The 19,595-nt window shown below is 37.6% G+C and overlaps 2 protein-coding genes and 1 long non-coding RNA gene across 3 annotated transcripts in view; 1 reads left to right on the forward strand and 2 right to left on the reverse strand.

Moving 5' to 3' along the window:
* Window positions 1-2,787: 2,787 nt before the first annotated feature.
* Window positions 2,788-14,685, reverse strand: LOC148717558 (uncharacterized). The gene is made up of 5 exons (XM_088742728.1): window positions 14,488-14,685; window positions 13,988-14,387; window positions 4,784-5,098; window positions 3,968-4,276; window positions 2,788-3,841 (listed from the first exon to the last, which is right to left on the reverse strand). The coding sequence occupies exons 2-5, from the start codon at window positions 14,061-14,063 to the stop codon at window positions 3,804-3,806; spliced, it is 738 nt and encodes a 245-aa protein (XP_088598854.1). The 5' UTR covers window positions 14,064-14,387; window positions 14,488-14,685; the 3' UTR covers window positions 2,788-3,803.
* A 242-nt stretch (window positions 14,686-14,927) lies between these two features.
* The window catches only part of LOC148717559 (uncharacterized), a 35,226-nt gene continuing 30,558 nt past the window's right edge, over window positions 14,928-19,595 (forward strand). Inside the window, exon 1 of the long non-coding RNA XR_015994511.1 lies at window positions 14,928-15,118. This is a non-coding gene — a long non-coding RNA (uncharacterized LOC148717559). The remainder of the gene's footprint in view (window positions 15,119-19,595) is intronic.
* Window positions 18,742-19,595, reverse strand: part of LOC148717560 (uncharacterized) — a 1,854-nt gene continuing 1,000 nt past the window's right edge. Inside the window, exon 2 of the mRNA XM_088742727.1 lies at window positions 18,742-19,595. This exon is cut by the window's right edge and continues 247 nt beyond it. Coding sequence (XP_088598853.1) covers window positions 19,088-19,595 — 508 coding nt within the window. The 3' untranslated portion in view covers window positions 18,742-19,087.

A 19,595-nucleotide genomic window follows, 5' to 3' on the forward strand; every position in this document is an offset into this window, starting at 1 on the left:
TTACAAAAGCTGGCGTTTCGAGCGTTAGCCCTTCATCGAAGCGAATAGAGGAATTGTGGGTTGTGTGTGCTTTTAAAGGCAGGTAATGGAGCTACGTTATTGGTGGGAGCATGGCAACGAGAAAAATATGAATAAATTAGTGGAATGAAAAGCGTTCGTTGATCCCTGTGGGATTTAGACTGCCGGTTTGAAAGATGAGCTTTTGTTCAAGATTTTTACGGCTTTCCGTGCCACCTAAGTGCAAGGAAAGACCGCAGATTGCCATATGTTGCTTAGAATGGTTAGGTAAATTGAAATGTCTAGCGACTGGTTTCGATGTCTCCTTGTCATTCCTTTCCACGTCTCGAAGGTGTTCTCGGAATCGGTCACCTAGTCTTTTGCCTGTTTCGCCGATGTATATCTTTTTACAATAAGTGCAAGTTATGCAATAGATTACATTGGCGGAGGTGCACGCAAAGTGATCGGTGATCTTAATGGATTGTTTAGGTCCCGATATTTTATCAGTGTTGTGAATGAATTAATTATTTTTAATTTGGCTTTTCCGTCTTTTCTTTAGGCTTAATATATGACAACACTATGGCAATCAGGTGTCGGTATATCTATTCGCCTTTGGCTCGTGATTCACAAACTCTTTCCTAGAAGAATCTTTTCCCGGAGAGGGAAAGGGAAGGGAGGGGTGGGATGCCAGTCCATCGCATGGTTACTCCCGCATTTCATCAGGCTCCCCGACAATCCGCTGGTACCCAGGCCATTTATACTCCTCGGCCTTAGTGGAGAGAGGCACAGCAGGAGTAAAGAGTTTTGCCCAAGAAGACAAGACAATAAAAGACTTTTTTTTGCCCAAGAAGACAGTGAAGTAAATTATCAGGCCCCAAGCCATATTTTAAAATCAAAATTTTAAGAATAGAGAGGAAGGTTCTTGGGCTCTAACCCGGTCCATTTTGTTTCTTTAGCTCAATGACAGTTTTATAAACCACAATCTTGAGAAAAAAAAATAGTTCAGCTTTACGGGCCTGTTAATTAAGTTACCTGCTGTTATGTTTTCATTCAAGACGGGAATTTCAAAAGTTTTGAAAATGATACAATAAAACTATCAGCTACAGAAACAAAAAGGACTGGTTTGGGTACCAGAACCTGCTTTCCTATCCTTTAAATTTTGATTTCAAAACATAGCTTCGGGCCCGTTAAATTACAGGCCCCAGGGGCCCGTTTCTTGGAAGTCCCGGTAACTTAACGGGCCCGTAAAGCTCTTCAGTTTTCATTCAAGATAGGAATTTCAAAAGTTTTGAAAATGATACAATAGAAATATCAGCTAAAAGAAACAAAAAGGACTGGTTTGGGTACCAGAACCTGCTTTCCTATCCTTTAAATTACAGGGACTTAAAGGCCGTTTACACGGCAGAAAAATCGGGTACGGACGTGTCCAAAAAGGAGTACGGATCGCATAATTTAAGCCGTTTACATGGGTGTTTTATCACGGGTCGGAAAAAAGAGGCATAAGGACCAAGTTAGCAAGGTTGCGTTTACACTGCAGTTTTTGGGAGACCGAACAAATTTCTTGGATGGGACTACAGTATTTAGTATAGCTGTTTGCTGTTATCGAACATGCGTAATTCTTGTAAACAAAATGGCGACGCGTGACTGCTGAGTTATGGGTACGGACCCGTGTTTTTTCTGGTTTTTGGGCCATATCCCCATAGACGTCTATGGCCCTAAAACCAGAAAAACACGGGTCCGTACCCATCCCCCAAAACATGGTACGGATTGTTTACACGGGCAAAAATGTGAGGTCCGTGCTCCTTTTTCGACACGTCCGCAGCCGATTTTTCTGCCGTGTAAACGGCCTTTCAGTTCGAGAAACATACCCCAAGTCTCGAGTCCGGTCCGCTTGACCTACACTTGTAAACTTGTTTTCGAAATTTCAAAGGAAACATTTTTCAAACTTCTTGAGGGTATCAGTTGTTGTCTGGGAATTTCAAGCGATTCAATTAAATTAAAAAAGATATATATACAGTATGCTTATGCTAATCATTTTTAATTTGGCTTTTCCCTCTTTTCTTTAGGTTTAATATATGACAACACTATGGCAATCAGGTGTCGGTATATCTATTCGCCTTTGGCTCGTGATTCACAAACTCTTTCCTAGAAATATCTTTTCCCAGAGAGGGAAAGGGGGGGAGTTGCAATGCTATTCCATCCCATGGTTACCTTCCGCATTTCATCAGCCTTCCCTGACAATCCGCTGGTACCCAGTTTATTTATACTCCTCGGCCTTAGTGGACAGAGGCACACTGGGAGTAAAGTGCTTTGCCCAAGAGGACAATGTAATGAAAGACCCAGTCATTTATCAGGCCCAAAGCCATATTTAAAAATCAAGATGTTAAGAATAGAGAGGAAGGTTCTTGGGCTCTAACCCGGTCCATTTTGTTTCTATAGTTCAGTGATAGTTTTAATGTATAAGTTTTTACAATTTTTGAAACCACCACCTTAAGAAAAAAAAGTAGTTCAGCTTTGCGGGCCCGTTAATTAAGTTACCCGCCGGGCCTTGAGAAACGGACCCCAGGTCTCGAGTTCGGATCGCTTGACCAACAGTCCACGCACACAAAGCATGGCGAATAATTCAATTTTCAGACATACCTATGACAGGCGATTGCGCCTTTGGTTGCTTCTAGGCCTCTGGAAGAATCAAACACAGAATGCGTGTCCCATTCCACTTTCTTTTTTCAGTAAAATTCATCTTGGGCACAAATTGACATAAACGCGCAAGAAATATATCAGAACCAACAATGAATCAAAATGATCAATTTTACTTCAAGCGTTGACTGTAACTATAAAGTTTAACAGCAAGTTGAACAAACTTATTCACACATTTTCCTTGTTAACATTATAAGTTTCATTTTTCGTTAACTTTCTCATTTCAAACAAATTAAACAGCGAATCCTTGCTACCTAGAGCTTTTTTTTTCATCATGGGTAATGTTTTTTTGTTATATGTGTGCAAGAAACACAGAATTACTGAGAAATTGTCCGCTGACATTCTGATGTTCCTCTGGGCCCAGTTGTTCAAAGGCCGACTAGCTCTAACCCAGGGTTAAATTTTAATCCAGGTTTCTAAATTTCTCTAATCAAAAGCCATTTTGGGATAAATAAAGTTTTCACGTAAATAAACGTTTCACGTATATAAAGTTTTAGTGTAAATAAAGTTTTCACGATCAAGAGTTACCAGCTTGTGCACGATCTGTTGAACTCTTTGTTCTTCTTATCGAACGACAAGCATGTGTCCTTTCCTTTTCTTCTAAACAACTTATGCATTCTTACCTCAGGAATGTCTTTCTATATGATCCGGATGGTAATAAAAGTTAAATTTGATCTCCTCCTATCCGCGAACAAAAGATACCTTTCCTTCTCTTCTAGCGATCGTATTTTTTTAATGAATTGACTTTCAAAGCATCAATAGATATTTAACTATCACAATTTACGAATTCATTAACAGCCACGTGCGTTTCCCAATTGTCTCCTTTACTGTTTCTCACTCCTTTTATCTTCCAGCAATATATAAACGGATTTAACATCGAGTTAAAGAAAACGAAGATAGCTGTTATTTCTCATATGACAAAAGTTTTCTAAATTAGCTAAATTTCTACGGATACGCAGGCTTTTCTTACGCACAAATCAACAAAATTGACTGTAGCTACTAACACGAGTTATAATAAGTAACAAGTCTTAACTAAATAGAGAAAAACATGAAATTCAATTCATGATCTGAATTATTCCCATTGAGCAGTGGGAGTTGGACTTTCTGATTTATGCATCTGTACCATCCTGTGGGTTGCCATCGGCCCCTGAAATTAAATAACAAAGGTATATAAAATTTGCATAATCATCAAAATTGGAATTAGTTTTAATTCAGTAGTAATGTGGGGAGTTATCGTCAAAAGAATAACTTTTATAAACAAATAACACTTTACCATCTGGTTCATCCAATACAACGTAACAAAATCTTTGAATCAAATCATTTCTTGCTATCTCCTCGCGCCCCAAAGCTTGAGCCAGAGCTTCATAATTCGCCTGACTTCCCATCATTTGACGCCACTTGTTTAAGCACGAGAACGCCCTTTCGTACACATCATCTTCATCGATCTGTATCTGTACTATGATGGTTTCTTGGGTGCCCAAAGCTCGGCTGAGACGTTTCCAGATTTCAACAATGTGTGCGGCAAGTTCAGCAATTTCCCTGTCTGTGGGCACACCTTCTTTCAACACACCTTCTATTCTCACTGTTAGGAATGCAGTTATTTGCAAAATTACAAGTCAGTTTTATGTCCGCTGATGAAATCATTGTTCCTCTTTCAGCTCATAATTCCATTTCACATTACCTGATTTGCTGGATAACTTATTTAAACTATTATGAGAAGTAACTTCATTGCTAGATGATAAATTTTAGGAGTTGAGAGGCTAAACAGACTTCACCAAGCAGGACTTAACTTTATCCAAAAGAAAACATAAAATAATAATTATAATAACATTAATAATAGTAACAACAACAACAAAAAAAACGATAAAACATTTGTACCTTAAATTTAAGTTTTTCAGTAAATCTGCATTTCAGAATCTTTAAAACAAAACAAGTTTTCAATAGGCTTTAAATTGATATCACCAATTTACAGGGAAATATAAGCCTCAATGAACCCACACATAGGTCATTCCCTTTGCATACAATGTCTCACCAAAAGGGAATGGAAAAACAAAAGAATACTTCAATTCATGTTCAAATCTCATGATACCTTGTCTTCCAACTGTGGAAGCCACAGCAAGCAGATTACGACTCCAGTTGAAGACAGCATTACACAGGAAAACACACAAGGAATAGGATGCCATGAAGTGCCAGCAGACCTCTAATGCTGTATGATCAGTTGTATTTGTGATCGAGATGACACTGTTATTAACCAGGTAGACCAAACACGCCACAGCCAGGCCATGACAGCTACCGATAATGTAAAATGCCTTTGATGAAGTGATGGTATTGAAAACCCTTTCTTCAGCAAGAACTGACACTATGGTCACAAACAGTGTTATGAAAAGAAACCGAATGAAGGCTCCTGGTAAAGAAAAAGTAGATACTATTTCACTGCTGCAATAATAAAATTAAAATATTTTTCATTATCATTTTTCTGTCTAATGTGTATTGGCAGACTGAACAAATATAAAGTAGTTGTACAGGTTCAACTTCCATGCAACAAGCATCCACTGAGCATGATATCAAGCAAAAAGCAAATTATCATTGTCTTATTATACATTTTTGCAGCAATCTGCAGAAGAAAACACTCTTCTCTGAGTTTACAAAAGTTTGAGAACACTGCATGGACGAGGGATTAATATCTTTTATTATAATCTATCAGAAAGTGATTAGCAAATACTGTTTGCCTCTAAGCAGCCAAAGAGACAAAATTGTGCTTCAACAATTTAATTCCCGACCATTTTTCCGTAAACTGACAGAAGTCAAATATTTTTTTGTGGTTTCTGTGTGGTATATACCAAAACAGTTATTCACCTCAGAGTCGGTAAATGTGGCGGATATTTCTTCACCTCTATTCACCCCCACTTCATTGAATAATTGTAAACTATTATTGCTATGAATGCTTAGACCTTAACCAAAAGTATTTTAAAATGAAAGCTGCAGAATACAAGAAACCAGTAGGGAAGTTGGTGTTACTAGAGGAGTGTTCCACCCAATTTAATTCTACACTGGGAGGAGAATGTCACAACTGAACATTGACATTTTGTCGGGTTTTTTGGCTATCTTTTGTTGTTTACATGCCTTGCATGCCACTACATTAGAGGCGCTTAGGTCATGTGATTTTGCACAACCTCGTGGTTGAGGAAAAAAAGAATTAATTACAGCGCCAGGAGGCACCCCTTGATAATCTTTGTCTCATTAACACTTATCATTGATTAAGAACTCAAAACACAACGCAATAAATCTTTCATAAAATTGTGCAAGACTGCTTGTCAAAGAAAAGTATACAAGACAGCACTGTAAAAATTTTCCTGGAGGTGGACCTCCTGAGCTATGAACTAATACATAAAGTTCATTTCCAGCCTTTCATTCACCATAATCTGAGCTCAGTGGCTTTATAACAGCCACTTTGTTTCTTTTACACAATTGAAAACAATCAGTTATTCGTCGGTGCCCCATCTCAGCCCACCCATCCAAAAAATACCTCTTGCATGCACAGCATGCATATGTTTTGTGAAGGATGCTGGAAGCCTGTCAAAAAGTACAGGCGCAATGAAAAGTCATTTAAAATGTAATTGCTTTCTCAAATTGGTGTAGAATAGTTAAAGTATTCACTTTTAAGGGAACATTTTCTACAGCTTCAACTTCTAATGCAGTGTACTTGCAATTTTAGCTACAAATAAAAATTAACAGAAGTCTATTTTAGGTCAAAATTTTTTTTACCATGATTCACCACTGGTAGTGCCAATTACTGACACACAAAGGGTCAATGTCAAGTAAAGAAAAGTAAGATAGTCAAAGTACAGAAACTTCTTTTCAATCATTAGTCTTGGAACATCATCAGATATGGTAATGGTAATGTGGAAAATTTCATTTAAAATTTAAATACCCTATTTTAGTCAAACTTCTCCTAAACCTCAACAGATGAGAATTACATCATAACTGGAGAGGTGTGTACAAAGATGAGAAAGACCAGCTTATTGCATAATGGGATCCCTGCCTGAAACAAAAGCAAAGAACTCAACCCCTGAAGGTTTGTGAGGATTTCATTCCCTTTACATTTCACAGGTTAGCTTCCTTGCCTCTTGACTGAGCTTTGGGCTGCATGCAATTCTTAACAGTTTGCACCAGCCATTGACAGCAAGAAGTCCTGAAGTGTGACTAGCAATAATGGAATCTCATTCTCTCTACTTGCATACCAGATCAGAAGTACACATACTTTGCCACAAAATGGAATACTCAGCCTCTGAATGAAAAGTCTGACAATCTGACAGTCTGAGAAGAATCTTATTAGAAGCCAAACAACAAAGAACCTGTACAACTAATAGTATCAGTGAGGATGCATATCAAACACCTTCCCAAACCCTGTATACCCTAGGAACAAAACTGAACAGGGTCAGATTTAAATAACATGGACAACTTTTTAGATGCCTTAATATAAATAGATGATTTTCACTTCAAAAGATTTTAGAGAACTGAGACTAAGTCAAAAGGGCACTTTGAACCTCCATTTTATGCCTCAATGCCAGCACCAGCTTGGCTGCCTATTTTGAAGAAAGGCACTTACAATTCTATATCAATTACTCAAGAAATAACTCATCTCTCATACTGGAAGCTCAAACATTCTTTACACCATAAAATTATTTCAACTGATCACTTCTCATATCCGTTGCTGATGAAATCTGGACAAGACTTTCAAAATCATTATCATATAAGGGGCAAAATTACTGAATTGTATATGAGCACGATCCTTCGCAGTAAAGCACTATTTGAGCAATAGTGAAAATCAGACCTGAAAAAAATTTCAGGCCTGTACGGGATTCGAACCACGGACCTCTGCGATACTAGTGCAGCGCTCTACCAATTGAGTTAACAAGCCAACTGGGAGCAGGCCATCAAATTAATTCGACATAAACCCGTAGATGATAAATCAAACAACAACAACCATATGAAACATTATGTGTGAACTGCGGTTATGAGACGTATATGAGCACGATCCTTCGCAGTAAAGCACTATTTGAGCAATAGCGAAAATCATTTGATGAGTTTGGAAGTATTTCAATACTCGTGTTCAAGAGAACTGGGTCCCTTTCTTTGTTTTAATCGGTGTATTTTTGAAAACTTGTCGCTTCAATATGCTGGTTCCCGAAAGGAAATTGGAACACAATCGTTGGCAAGCGATCCAAGATTTCAGGACTCATTTTGCTTTTGAATGAGCAAGGCTTTAGACAGTAAAAGGGCTTTTCTTGAATACATTTCTTTAATTAAGCCTAAGTGAAAACTCTAAGAATGGGATATATGCTGTTGAATTTTATCGTAAATCGATTCATCAATAACCATGCTGCATGTTGAAGTTTGGAGCAGTCAATAAAATGAACAATTACGAAGCTTACATACCGCAAAATTTTTTTATTTACTTGTTTTTGTTGTCATTGTCGTTTTTAACGATCATAAATGAATACTTTGTGGATTGAAGTCAGAGAAAAATAATTTGAGAATTTTACCGGGTTTGCACTTTTTTATGTCTTAAACTTTTTTAATCAGCGCCGATGAAAACAAGAAAGTTGGACTCACGCAACAAAAGAAAATGAAAATCAATTCTATTTCGACACGACTTTCTTAATCAAGTAATTGAATTCAGTCTTGAACAAGTTCGTCGAAAAAAGAAGAAACAACACTAAACAAACAAAAAATCGAAACCAAGTCTTATCTGAAGCCTAACCATTTCATGGGTGACTTGCATTAATTCTTTCAGCGTTAAACAAGAACTCGCATTAACTTTGTCGTTGCGTACCATAACCCCGTTCAAAATGCTTTGCACCTCTAAGTATTCAATGTTCAAAACAGATGTACCATCATGAATGAATAGAAATTTTCAGTAAACAAGGGGAAAAAACGATGATGATTTCCAAACTATACTTTGTGAAATTGCGAAGAAAGATGAGCAGTGCTAAAATCTAATGGCATGGCATGAAATGAAAAGACAGCAACACAAATCGCAAAAAAAATATCTAATGGGCTCAAAAATTCGATACAGGAATCAACAGACACGAGTCTTACCTAGAATGGATCAATTATAGAGTTTAAGCGCCCATCTAACTTTCCGTAACTATAATTATCCTCTGTTTTCGCTTGTTGCATCACTCTCAAAGAGGATAGTTTCATTGTCCTTAAAGCTGTTTGTAAAAGCGAAAATTTGTGTTGGCAATTTTTGAAAAGCCGAGTTTAGGCTATTAAAACTCAGATATTGCCATGGCGTCTCCCTGCAGCGACTGCTAACTCACTTCTGAAACACAACGGGGCGACGTTCTCGACCCAGTTTCTTACCGGTATTTTTGCTGCGTGCGCCATTGTCAACTGACGTTCCCGTCCTCTTGCTAAATCTCTCAAATAAGCTAGTTAGGCAAGTTGTGTATAAAGAATGAAAGGCTGATAATTTAAACCAGTGGTGAGCTTCTAGTACTAATGACAATCTCTTGAATAACAGCTTGCCACAGTAAATGTCACTGCCATCCAATCTGTCTATAGTTACTGTACTATTGGGCAACTTCACATCTCTTTTACCAACAAAGAACATTAAAGTTAATTCTTGCCATCAATCTCAAGAAATAAGAATTTCAGGATCAAGACATGCATTGCAAGGTGAAATGCAAGTCCAAAGTGAAATGCATTTTGGTGGTCCAGTCTCCATGAAACCACCTCTCACCTCTGTTTTCTTTCAGAGGCTTGCCTCTACCCACATTCCAGCTTAATGATACTGGGAAAAAGTTCCATATAACCCATACATTAATTATGTATGCATGCTATTGTTTATAAGACAAAAACTTATTCCCAAGGCTTTAGCATAATTATATACATTTCTAATAAGTACTTACTGCTTTAATAAAAGAGAAATTGATCAAGAGTGGCTTTTCCTTCTTTATGTTTGTCTCACATTCTCCCTTCTCCCCTTTATTCCTACTATTTTCTCCTTTTATTTTCTTTTTTACCTTCTGAGCAGCCCTGCTGAGCCTTGAACCATTGCTTTTTGGTCAACGCGTATTATTACCAGACCATTACCAGCCTATTGCCTTAACCACTATGCTACACAAATCGGTTAGGAGATATTCTCCAAAAATTACTTTTTGTTTTACCTTCACTAAAAAATTTTTCATAACAATATGTGCATTGATATAATGCCCAAAAGGTCCCCTTTGCACTAAAGAATGCATTTCTTCTTCTGTACGATTGGCCAAATACCACATAAAAAACAAAATTTATTCATCAATATCACCGAGGTCGCGCTATCGAAGGAAGTGGGTATTCAGTGGCACTTGCCAAGAAACCAAGGCCTTCTTCCTTGTTCTGGTAGATTGTAGGGACAAAGATACACTATTGCCCATCATACGCACTCAAATATTTCCGGGGACATGCATTATGAGCGACTTATGGAGAGCTTACAATTGCCTAAATGACTACAGCTATGATCATCGCACAGTAAACCACAGCCTAAACTTCCTTGACCCAGACACTGGTGCCCACACAAAGGGCATCGAAAATACATGTTGGGGAATCAAGCGAAGTTTGCCCCAAACAGGAACATCCAAAGGACTTTTCGATGGCTACCTACAAGATTATATGTGGCGTCAGCACTACGGAAATGATCCCTTTGGAATCATTATCGAACATATCGCCTACCTTTATGAAGGCCAGAAAGACTAGATTAATAAAGGTTTCTTTGCATTGCCGTATGCACCGGCCTTCGTGATCTACTTTCATCACTCAGGCACAAAAAGAAAATGAAAGAATCAACCAAAACCACAAGAACAGGTAAGATACAACATTTAATTAAACTTTGCATTGACAAACTTTACAGCCTGACGATAGCCTGGATATTATTTTCCGGCCACCCATAAGCTTTAAACGCGAAACTGAACATTAAATTATATTTCAAAATTAAAAACCTCTAGAAAATGCCTTAAATTTCTCGTTTTGCAAAGCCAAAACGCGCCGAATTTACCCTGTTTCAAAAAAGACTTAGACAAAAAATCCAAAATTTGAAAACAAAGACTACTAGTCTCTGCGGAGTTCTATTGTTATCACTATTGTTTTCATTGAACAAAGAATGAATGCATAATTAATGTATGGGGTTATATGGTACTCTTGCCTGATGCTGTCCTGAGGGCTTCTGTAGAGGGAAAATGGCTCGAAAAACACTTATAAATGCGAGAAAACAAATCGATTTGAACGCATCTAAAAACGAGCGGATGATCTAGGTCACGTGACCCTAAAGTTTGAACTAATGGACTGTCTCTTCAAACTGCAAATATTGTAAGGATACTTCATATAACGACAAACAAAGCGAGCTTAAGTTTTGTTTGGCCAAATTATAAGGTTTTTTTGCCTGCTGGTACAGGGTTAAGACCGTAAAATTATTTCAACTTATCACTTCTCATGTCTGTTTCTGATGAAATCTGGACAAGACTTTCAAAATCATTATTGGCAATTGTACCATAAAATTACAAATAAAGCACTGACACAACTCACTCAAAGAATAAGCTAGTTAGGCAACTTGTGAGGAAGGAATGAAAGGCTGATAATTTAATCCAGCGGTGAGCTTCTAGTACTAATGACAATCTCTTGAATAACAGCTTGCCACAGTAAATGTCACTGCCATCCAATCTGTCTATAGTTACTGTACTAACTATTGGGCAACTTCACATCTCTTTTACCAACAGACAACATTAAAGTTAATTCTTGTCATCAATCTCAAGAAATAAGAATTTCAGGATCAAGACATGCATTGCAAGGTGAAATGCAAGTCCAAATTGAAATGCAAGTCAAACTAGTTTGAATACATTTTGAGCTGAAATAAATTTTATGGAGGCTCCATAGGGTTTTTACCGCACTAGATCTGAATGTGAAAATAGCATGAGCTTTAAAATTGTCACCACGCAAAACAAATATGACGGATCCCTAAGACTGTATGATTGTCATCTAAAAAGGTGTATTAAAACAGTATAGAACAATGCAGCTTTTATGAAATAGACTCTAAGATTTCCAGTAAACATACCCATACTGTTGATAGGCCTGTTATGCCTTTCAAAGGAGTTGAAAGAAAAGAAAACAGTGAGGGAAAAGATTGCAAAATGAAAGATTCTAAAGCTTATGCATGCTCGGATATCAATCTTGGAAAAGTGTCATTTTATGACCATATGTTTTGGGAGTAACAAAAAAAAGAACCTAAGAGTGAGATTTATTGTGTTTCCTTCTGTTCATGTTTTTTGAAATTGGCTCAATCCTCACCACATACAGTTCCCATCAAATAGTTTTCCCTAGTTTTGTTAAAATCTGTCAGCTGAGCTACTCAAATATATTTAGAAAAATTAGAAATAAGAAAATACTGGCAAAACCATTTTCAGAACCTTGAGTTTTAACCATCTCAAAATGTCAGGCAATATCGTTTCCATAATGTGACAAAAACTGAATGATAAGTAAAAAATCTGCATTTCAAATTTGTTAGAGATGATGTTTCTATAGTAATGTCAACAATCTAAAAATTGATAGAAAAAATTGAACCCCTATTTTATCGCCTGCCAAGGTAAATTGATCTCTTGAGACAAACTTTGAGATAAATTACTAAGGTTTGCTGATGAAACTTGGCCTCTAAAGAGAGGTTCGCTCATAGATACTCTTGAGGGAAGGGGGGGGCATCTCGAGTACAACAGATTATAGCAGTCCGAAGAAACTTGGATTTCCAGCCTTTGAGTAACTAACCATTTGTTGTATCACTTGTCTCATGTTTGAAGAACCAGTGAAAGTTTGATTATGTTAATCTGCGAGCTTCATCGTGTACTTCGACTAAATAAACAGAAAAAAAGCTGACGCCATTCTTTTCAAATAACACATGCACATAAAGAAAATGGCTTAAATTTTTAAACTCATGAGAAACTTTTTAGGAAATAGACTGGTTGGATTGAAAGACAATTAAATCAATAAACATTAAACTGAGAGTGGTGGGGTGGTTGGAAGTCATCTGATAATTATTGATTCGACCGAAGTTTATCCTCCAGTTAACATTTCAAGCCTAAAGAGGCATTTATGAAAAATTAGCACTAAAACACAGCGAAAAAATAAGCCAAAGTCGGATTTCTTGAGGCAAGACTGTAACTGCTATGAAGACGCAATTGCTTAGCTATAGTATCGACCAATTCGCCAACCAACCCCACCAACACAAGACTTGGACAGCAAAAAAGCCAATGACGGTAGTGTCAGTGCCAGCTATAACTTGGAAAATCCACCGAAACCTCACTAAAATAGTCCGCCTTAGACTGTAGTAAGAGTGACTTAATCCTGAAGCTAGAATATTTTATATTTTTTTAAAGCCTTGTATCCTTAGTGACTGCAAAGAGTAAGAAAAGAGGATCTGATTCGACGTGATTGAAAAGGTTGGGGGCGCATCAAACTTAACGCAATTTTACTTGGCATTTGAAGTAAAGAAAATGTAATTCTAAATTAACTTTTCTCATCAGATCAAATACTTCACATAGAAACTCAAGATTCATAAAAGTAAGGCATCAAAATTTGAAGACTAACCTTCAGTTCAAAGTTTTTCTTCTTGTTTATGTTTTGATCTTCAGCAAATCAAATTTCAAACTTCACTTGTACGAGCTTTTTTCGCGTTTTGTTCGCACTTCGATCATGCAAACTTCCTTATCCAAAAAGCGAGCAAACACCAGAAGTATAATGCTGGTGAACATCTCTCTCGGCAAAATATTCCAAAGCGTGGCGGACCCCCACAGGCACGCAAAAAATATTGGGAATTTAGTTTCCCTTTGCTTTTTTTTTTTACCCAACCATGAGTGGCCGATGCTGCTCAAAGGTCACGCTGGGATCGCGATTGCGTTACACTTCAAAATGTGTGTGGGCGGTAGGCATTGCTCCGCCCTCTCGGAAGCCTGGGCATCCCCCGTAAGATGTGGGCACAGTCGATTTAGAGTTTGAGTGTCGAATTAATTAGGCCCATTGTTCAAAACGCAACCATACGCGTACTTTTGTTAGAAAGTAATCGGAACTTAAATATATCACTGCTTCAGAAATTGCCAAAAGTCTTACAAATTTCAATTTGAAGTAAGTTATGTAATAGTAATTAAATTGAAATAGGGAAGAGAGGGAAAGGACTGACAATTGCGGGAAAACTTAATAAGGGCTGTAGGGCACATTTGTTCGCGGCATTTACACTCAACTCAAACTACATCAAAGTCAAACTTACCTTTGTCATGGCTGATATCACCTTGCCCTTGGTTTGAAACCATATCAGGATCCCAGCAGCGATAATGCGGCGACATTGCAAAATCTTGTTGAGAACCAATGCGTTAACAACTTACCCTGAGTCTCTCAAGAGGTGATTTTATTGAAGTTAATGTTTTTTAATTTGTAACTCAACGAAAGGCTATCGTGTCCAAAATCGGGGGAAAAAAACCAACCTAAACATCGTCTCACACTGAATTTCAGTCAAGTCTTCCAAATTGAGCCGTATATAGTCGGGCTTGCTAGTTTCAGGGAACATGGCATCGACTAGAAGAAGATCCAGGTCGTCTTCATCGCTCGAATCATCTGAAGAACTGCTGTCATAGGCCAGAGCTACAGCAAGGATGTCCTCAAAATCATGCCTTAGAAATGCAGAATAAAACATTTATTTCTTATTTACAGATAAATGAAGGTTTGAGAACTCCAAAAAATCCTGAAATACATCAGCTTAGAAAAACTAACCTTGCAGCAGCCGCCATTTTCTGGAAGTTCCCATAATTCGCTAGTTTTCTACGTAAATTTGCTTGAGGTTGGAGAAGTGTAGCTAAAGTGGTAGAAGCCATAAACGTCGAACGTCAAACGCCTAACCTGGAACTGCCGTTTGAGGTCTGCCGTTAATTCGAAAACCCTGGTGCTAAATGTCTCTAATAGCCTGTAGCGTTGCAGTTGTGTCTTCCGTTGTAGTTATGTCCTCACAACTAATAACCAATAGAATGTGGTTTTATTTCTTCCAATCAAAAGGCGTTGTGAACGTGTCTCTTGCTTGTCACTTCCCAACTAGGGGAGGGATGCAATGTAAAAATATTAATTGTAAGAAGATCGTTAAGATTTCCGCGCTCGAAGGTTAAGAATTTCACGGGATATCCTTGTTTCATGAGCTATCCTTGGTGTCGTTTGGGACACTTCGGATTGGTGAAAGATTAAGATTCCGGTTGCGTTTTTAAGTGCGAATTATTGGTGAAATTTTCTTCGATACGTTGGAAAGCTTAGGAAGACGAGAATTTGACATGGTCTCGTGGCTTCGATTCCCTTATTAGTTTGGAGTGCGTTGGTGATCGAAGTTGTGCTTTTCTATCGGAACTAGTACGGTAAGGTAAGGTTTCGGTTGCACTTCATGCTAGTATTTTTGTTACAACCATACAATATTACAACCATTCTTCAAAGATCGCGTTCAAGTTTTGGGCTAAATACTGTCAGATGTATACCGATAAAGCGTCCGAGTAACAACTAACCTGGATTCATTGAATCCTTCTGTGTCCAGGGATAATTTTTTTTAATTATTATTTTGTTTGGGACATGCAAAAGTAGATGATACATAATTCAAAAACGAGACAGATCTCTGTGTTTCAATCACCGAAAATTTGTGATTTTCTTCGAGCCTCATTATAATTTTTATTATGTTACATGTAGCAATCTCATAGTGTCTACATTCATGGTTATTATGGAGACAATTGAAGACATGTATTCATTGTAATTGTATGGGACTACGCAAAAATTCAACCTCTGGTATGGTTGATGTCAAACATCATATATCCTGGAAAGTTAACTCAAACTGTTGACACGTATGATGAAGATCTGGTATCTTTTATAAAGGATAGGGTGGGTTAGGAGTCCATGTATGACCCCATAAAATGTCCTGAGCTCGATATATACCTTTCAATGTATTCCAATGTATTCCCATGTATTCTCATGTATTCCTACGTATTCCCATGTATTCCTACGTATTCCCATGTATTATTCCCATGTATTTCCATGTATTCCAATGTATTCTTATGTATTCCTGCGTATTCCTACGTATTCCCATGTATTCCCATGTATTCCCATGTATTCCCATGTATTCTCATGTATTCCAATGTATTCCCACGTATTCTTACGTATTCCCATGTATTCCAATGTATTCCCATGTATTCCCACGTATTCCCATGTATTCCCATGTATTCCAATGTATTCTTATGTATTCCTACGTATTCCCATGTATTCCCATGTATTCCCACGAATTCCCATGTATTCCCATGTATTCCCATGTATTCCCATGTATTCTCATGTATTCCAATGTATTCCCACGTATTCCTACGTATTCCCATGTATTCCCATGTATTCCCATGTATTCCCATGTATTCCAATGTATTCTTATGTATTCCTACGTATTCCTACGTATTCCCATGTATTCCCATGTATTCCCACGTATTCCCATGTAGTCCCATGTATTCCCATGTATTCCCACGTATTCCCACGTATTCCCATGTATTCCCATGTATTCCCATGTATTCCCATGTATTCCAATGTATTCTTATGTATTCCTACGTATTCCTACGTATTCCCATGTATTCCCACGTATTCCCATGTATTCCCATGTATTCCCATGTATTCCCACGTATTCCCACGTATTCCCATGTATTCCCATGTATTCCCATGTATTCCCATGTATTCCCATGTATTCTCATGTATTCCAATGTATTCCCACGTATTCCTACGTATTCCCATGTATTCCAATGTATTCCCATGTATTCCCACGTATTCCCATGTATTCCCATGTATTCTCATGTATTCCAATGTATTCCCACGTATTCCTACGTATTCCCATGTATTCCCATGTATTCCAATGTATTCCCATGTATTCCAATGCATTCCCATGTATTCCCATGCATTCCCATGTATTCCAATGTATTCCTACGTATTCCCATGTATTCCTGCGTATTCCCATGTATTCCAGTGTATTCCTATTTATTCCTATGTATGCCCATGTATTCCCATATATTCCCATGTATTCCCATGTATTCCTACGTATTCCCATGTATACCCATATATTCCCATGTATTCCCATGTATTCCTACGTATTCCCATGTATTCCCATGTATTCCCACGTATTCCCATGTATTCCCATGTATTCCCATGTATTCCCACGTATTCCCATCTATTCCCATGTATTCCCATGTATTCTCATGTATTCCAATGTATTCCCACGTATTCCTACGTATTCCCATGTATTCCAATGTATTCCCATGTATTCCCACGTATTCCCATGTATTCCCATGTATTCTCATGTATTCCAATGTATTCCCACGTATTCCTACGTATTCCCATGTATTCCAATGTATTCCCATGTATTCCAATGCATTCCCACGTATTCCCATGCATTCCCATGTATTCCAATGTATTCCTACGTATTCCCATGTATTCCTGCGTATTCCCATGTATTCCAGTGTATTCCCATTTATTCCTATGTATGCCCATGTATTCCCATATATTCCCATGTATTCCCATGTATTCCTACGTATTCCCATGTATACCCATATATTCCCATGTATTCCCATGTATTCCTATGTATTCCCATGTATTCCTACGTATTCCCATGTATTCCTACGTATTCCTAAGTATTCCTACGTATTCCCATGTATTCCAATGTATTCCTGCGTATTCCAATGTATTCCCGTGTATTCCCATGTATTCCCAGGTATTCCTACGTATTCCTGCGTATTCCAATGTATTCCCATGTATTCCTACGTATTCCCATGTATTCCTACATATTCCCACGTATTCCTACGTATTCCCATGTATTCCCATGTATTGCAATGTATTCCAATGTATTCCCATGTATTCCCGTGTATTCCTATGTAGTCCCATGTATTCCGATGTATTCCGATATATTCCCATGAATTCCCATGTACTCCCATGTATTCCAATGTATTCCCATGTATTCCCGTGTATTACTAAGTATTCCCATGTATTGCTGTGTATTCCGATATATTCCCATGTATTCCCATGTATTCCAATGTATTCCCATGTATTCCCATGTATTCCAATGTATTCCCATGTATTCCTATGTATTCCAATGTATTCACATGTATTTCAATGTATTCCCATGTATTCCCACGTATTCCTACGTATTCCCATATATTCCAATGTATTCCCATGTATTCCCACGTATTCCCATGTATTCCCATGTATTCTCATGTAGTCCAATGTATTCCTACGTATTCCTACGTATTCCCATGTATTCCCACGTATTCCCATGTATTCCCATGTATTCTCATGTAGTCCAATGTATTCTTACGTATTCCTACGTATTCCCATGTATTCCCATGTATTCCAATGTATTCCCATGTATTCCCACGTATTCCTACGTATTCCCATGTATTCCAATGTATTCCCATGTATTCCAATGCATTCCCATGTATTCCCATGTATTCCTACGTATTCCCATGTATTCCAATGTATTCCCATGTATTCCAATGCATTCCCATGTATTCCCATGTATTCCTACGTATTCCCATGTATTCCAATGTATTCCCATGTATTCCAATGCATTCCCATGTATTCCCATGTATTCCTACGTATTCCTACGTATTCCTACGTATTCCCATGTATTCCCATGTATTGCCATGTATTCCTACGTATTCCTACATATTCCCATGTATTCCTATGTATTTCCATGTATTTATAATCTTCTAAAAAGATATAATAATAATAATGATAAATAAATGAATTGTTTAAAGAGGATTACCAATTCATTCATCAAAACTGCTATCAACAGGTATCCCGTCTCGCAACCTTTGTGCTAAATTGATAGAGATCCCTTACATATGATTATTTCAGTTTAAGATCATTTGTTTGATGCAATAAACCGCCGATAACCCTCAACTTTCTTCTTCCTTAGCTTACCTTTCAATTTCTGACATTAGCCTTTTTCATCACATGAAAAGAAATAACATCGAATCCGCGCGTGTATTTTTTATTTTGATTGACGAAATAATGGAACTTACAAATGATTAAAAATGCAACGACAACTTTCCATATGAACGTGTATACTTAGTACTATCTGAGGAAATTTTGACAAGTATATTCTCCAAAAGTGGTAAATTGATATTCAAAATATATCAAAATTTAACTTTTTTTTTAAGCATAAACGTTGCGAGTATATAAATTATAAGCGTTCTTCACGTGACAGAAAAAAATTTCCGTTCAGGTGTAAACTCTCATCAAACTTTTCATTCTTTTCAATTAGTGCAACAATTAATAACGTTTAATTCATTAACAAAAGAGATTTCGTTTCTCAGCTCTTTTAACAGAGCACATTCACCTTACTTTTATTTGCCAGTCTGAACATGAGTACGTTCCTTTTTTGTTCCAGTTGTTGAAGTTTCCCGGCTATTTGTAGAGTATTTTTCGCTCTTATGGGGAACTTTGATTCTTTACAAATACTGGAATTTGCCACCTGATTAAATAGGCGTACAACATTATCTGCTGATGGAGATACCAAAGTCGACGTCAAAAACGATACAATAGTCATCAGAAGGCACTGCTCATAGACACTCCACAACTTTTGACTGGGTTGAACGTTAACGGATGCTAAATAATCAGCGCTGCGAACTCTCTGGTAAGGCGACCGACTCTCTCTTTTTCTTTTCCTTCCAACGGGACTCGCGACAACTTTTGTATTCTTTCCCTTAGGATTGCCACAATTTTTGCACACACACGCTATCCCACATCCTTGGTTTGCCTTCAGACAAGGACACCTGGATCGCCTTATCCCGTCAACACACGCGATGTATTTCGGATCACTCTTTACG

Source organism: Stylophora pistillata, chromosome 13, assembly GCF_964205215.1.
Source record: "Stylophora pistillata chromosome 13, jaStyPist1.2, whole genome shotgun sequence".
Lineage (NCBI taxonomy): Eukaryota > Metazoa > Cnidaria > Anthozoa > Scleractinia > Pocilloporidae > Stylophora > Stylophora pistillata.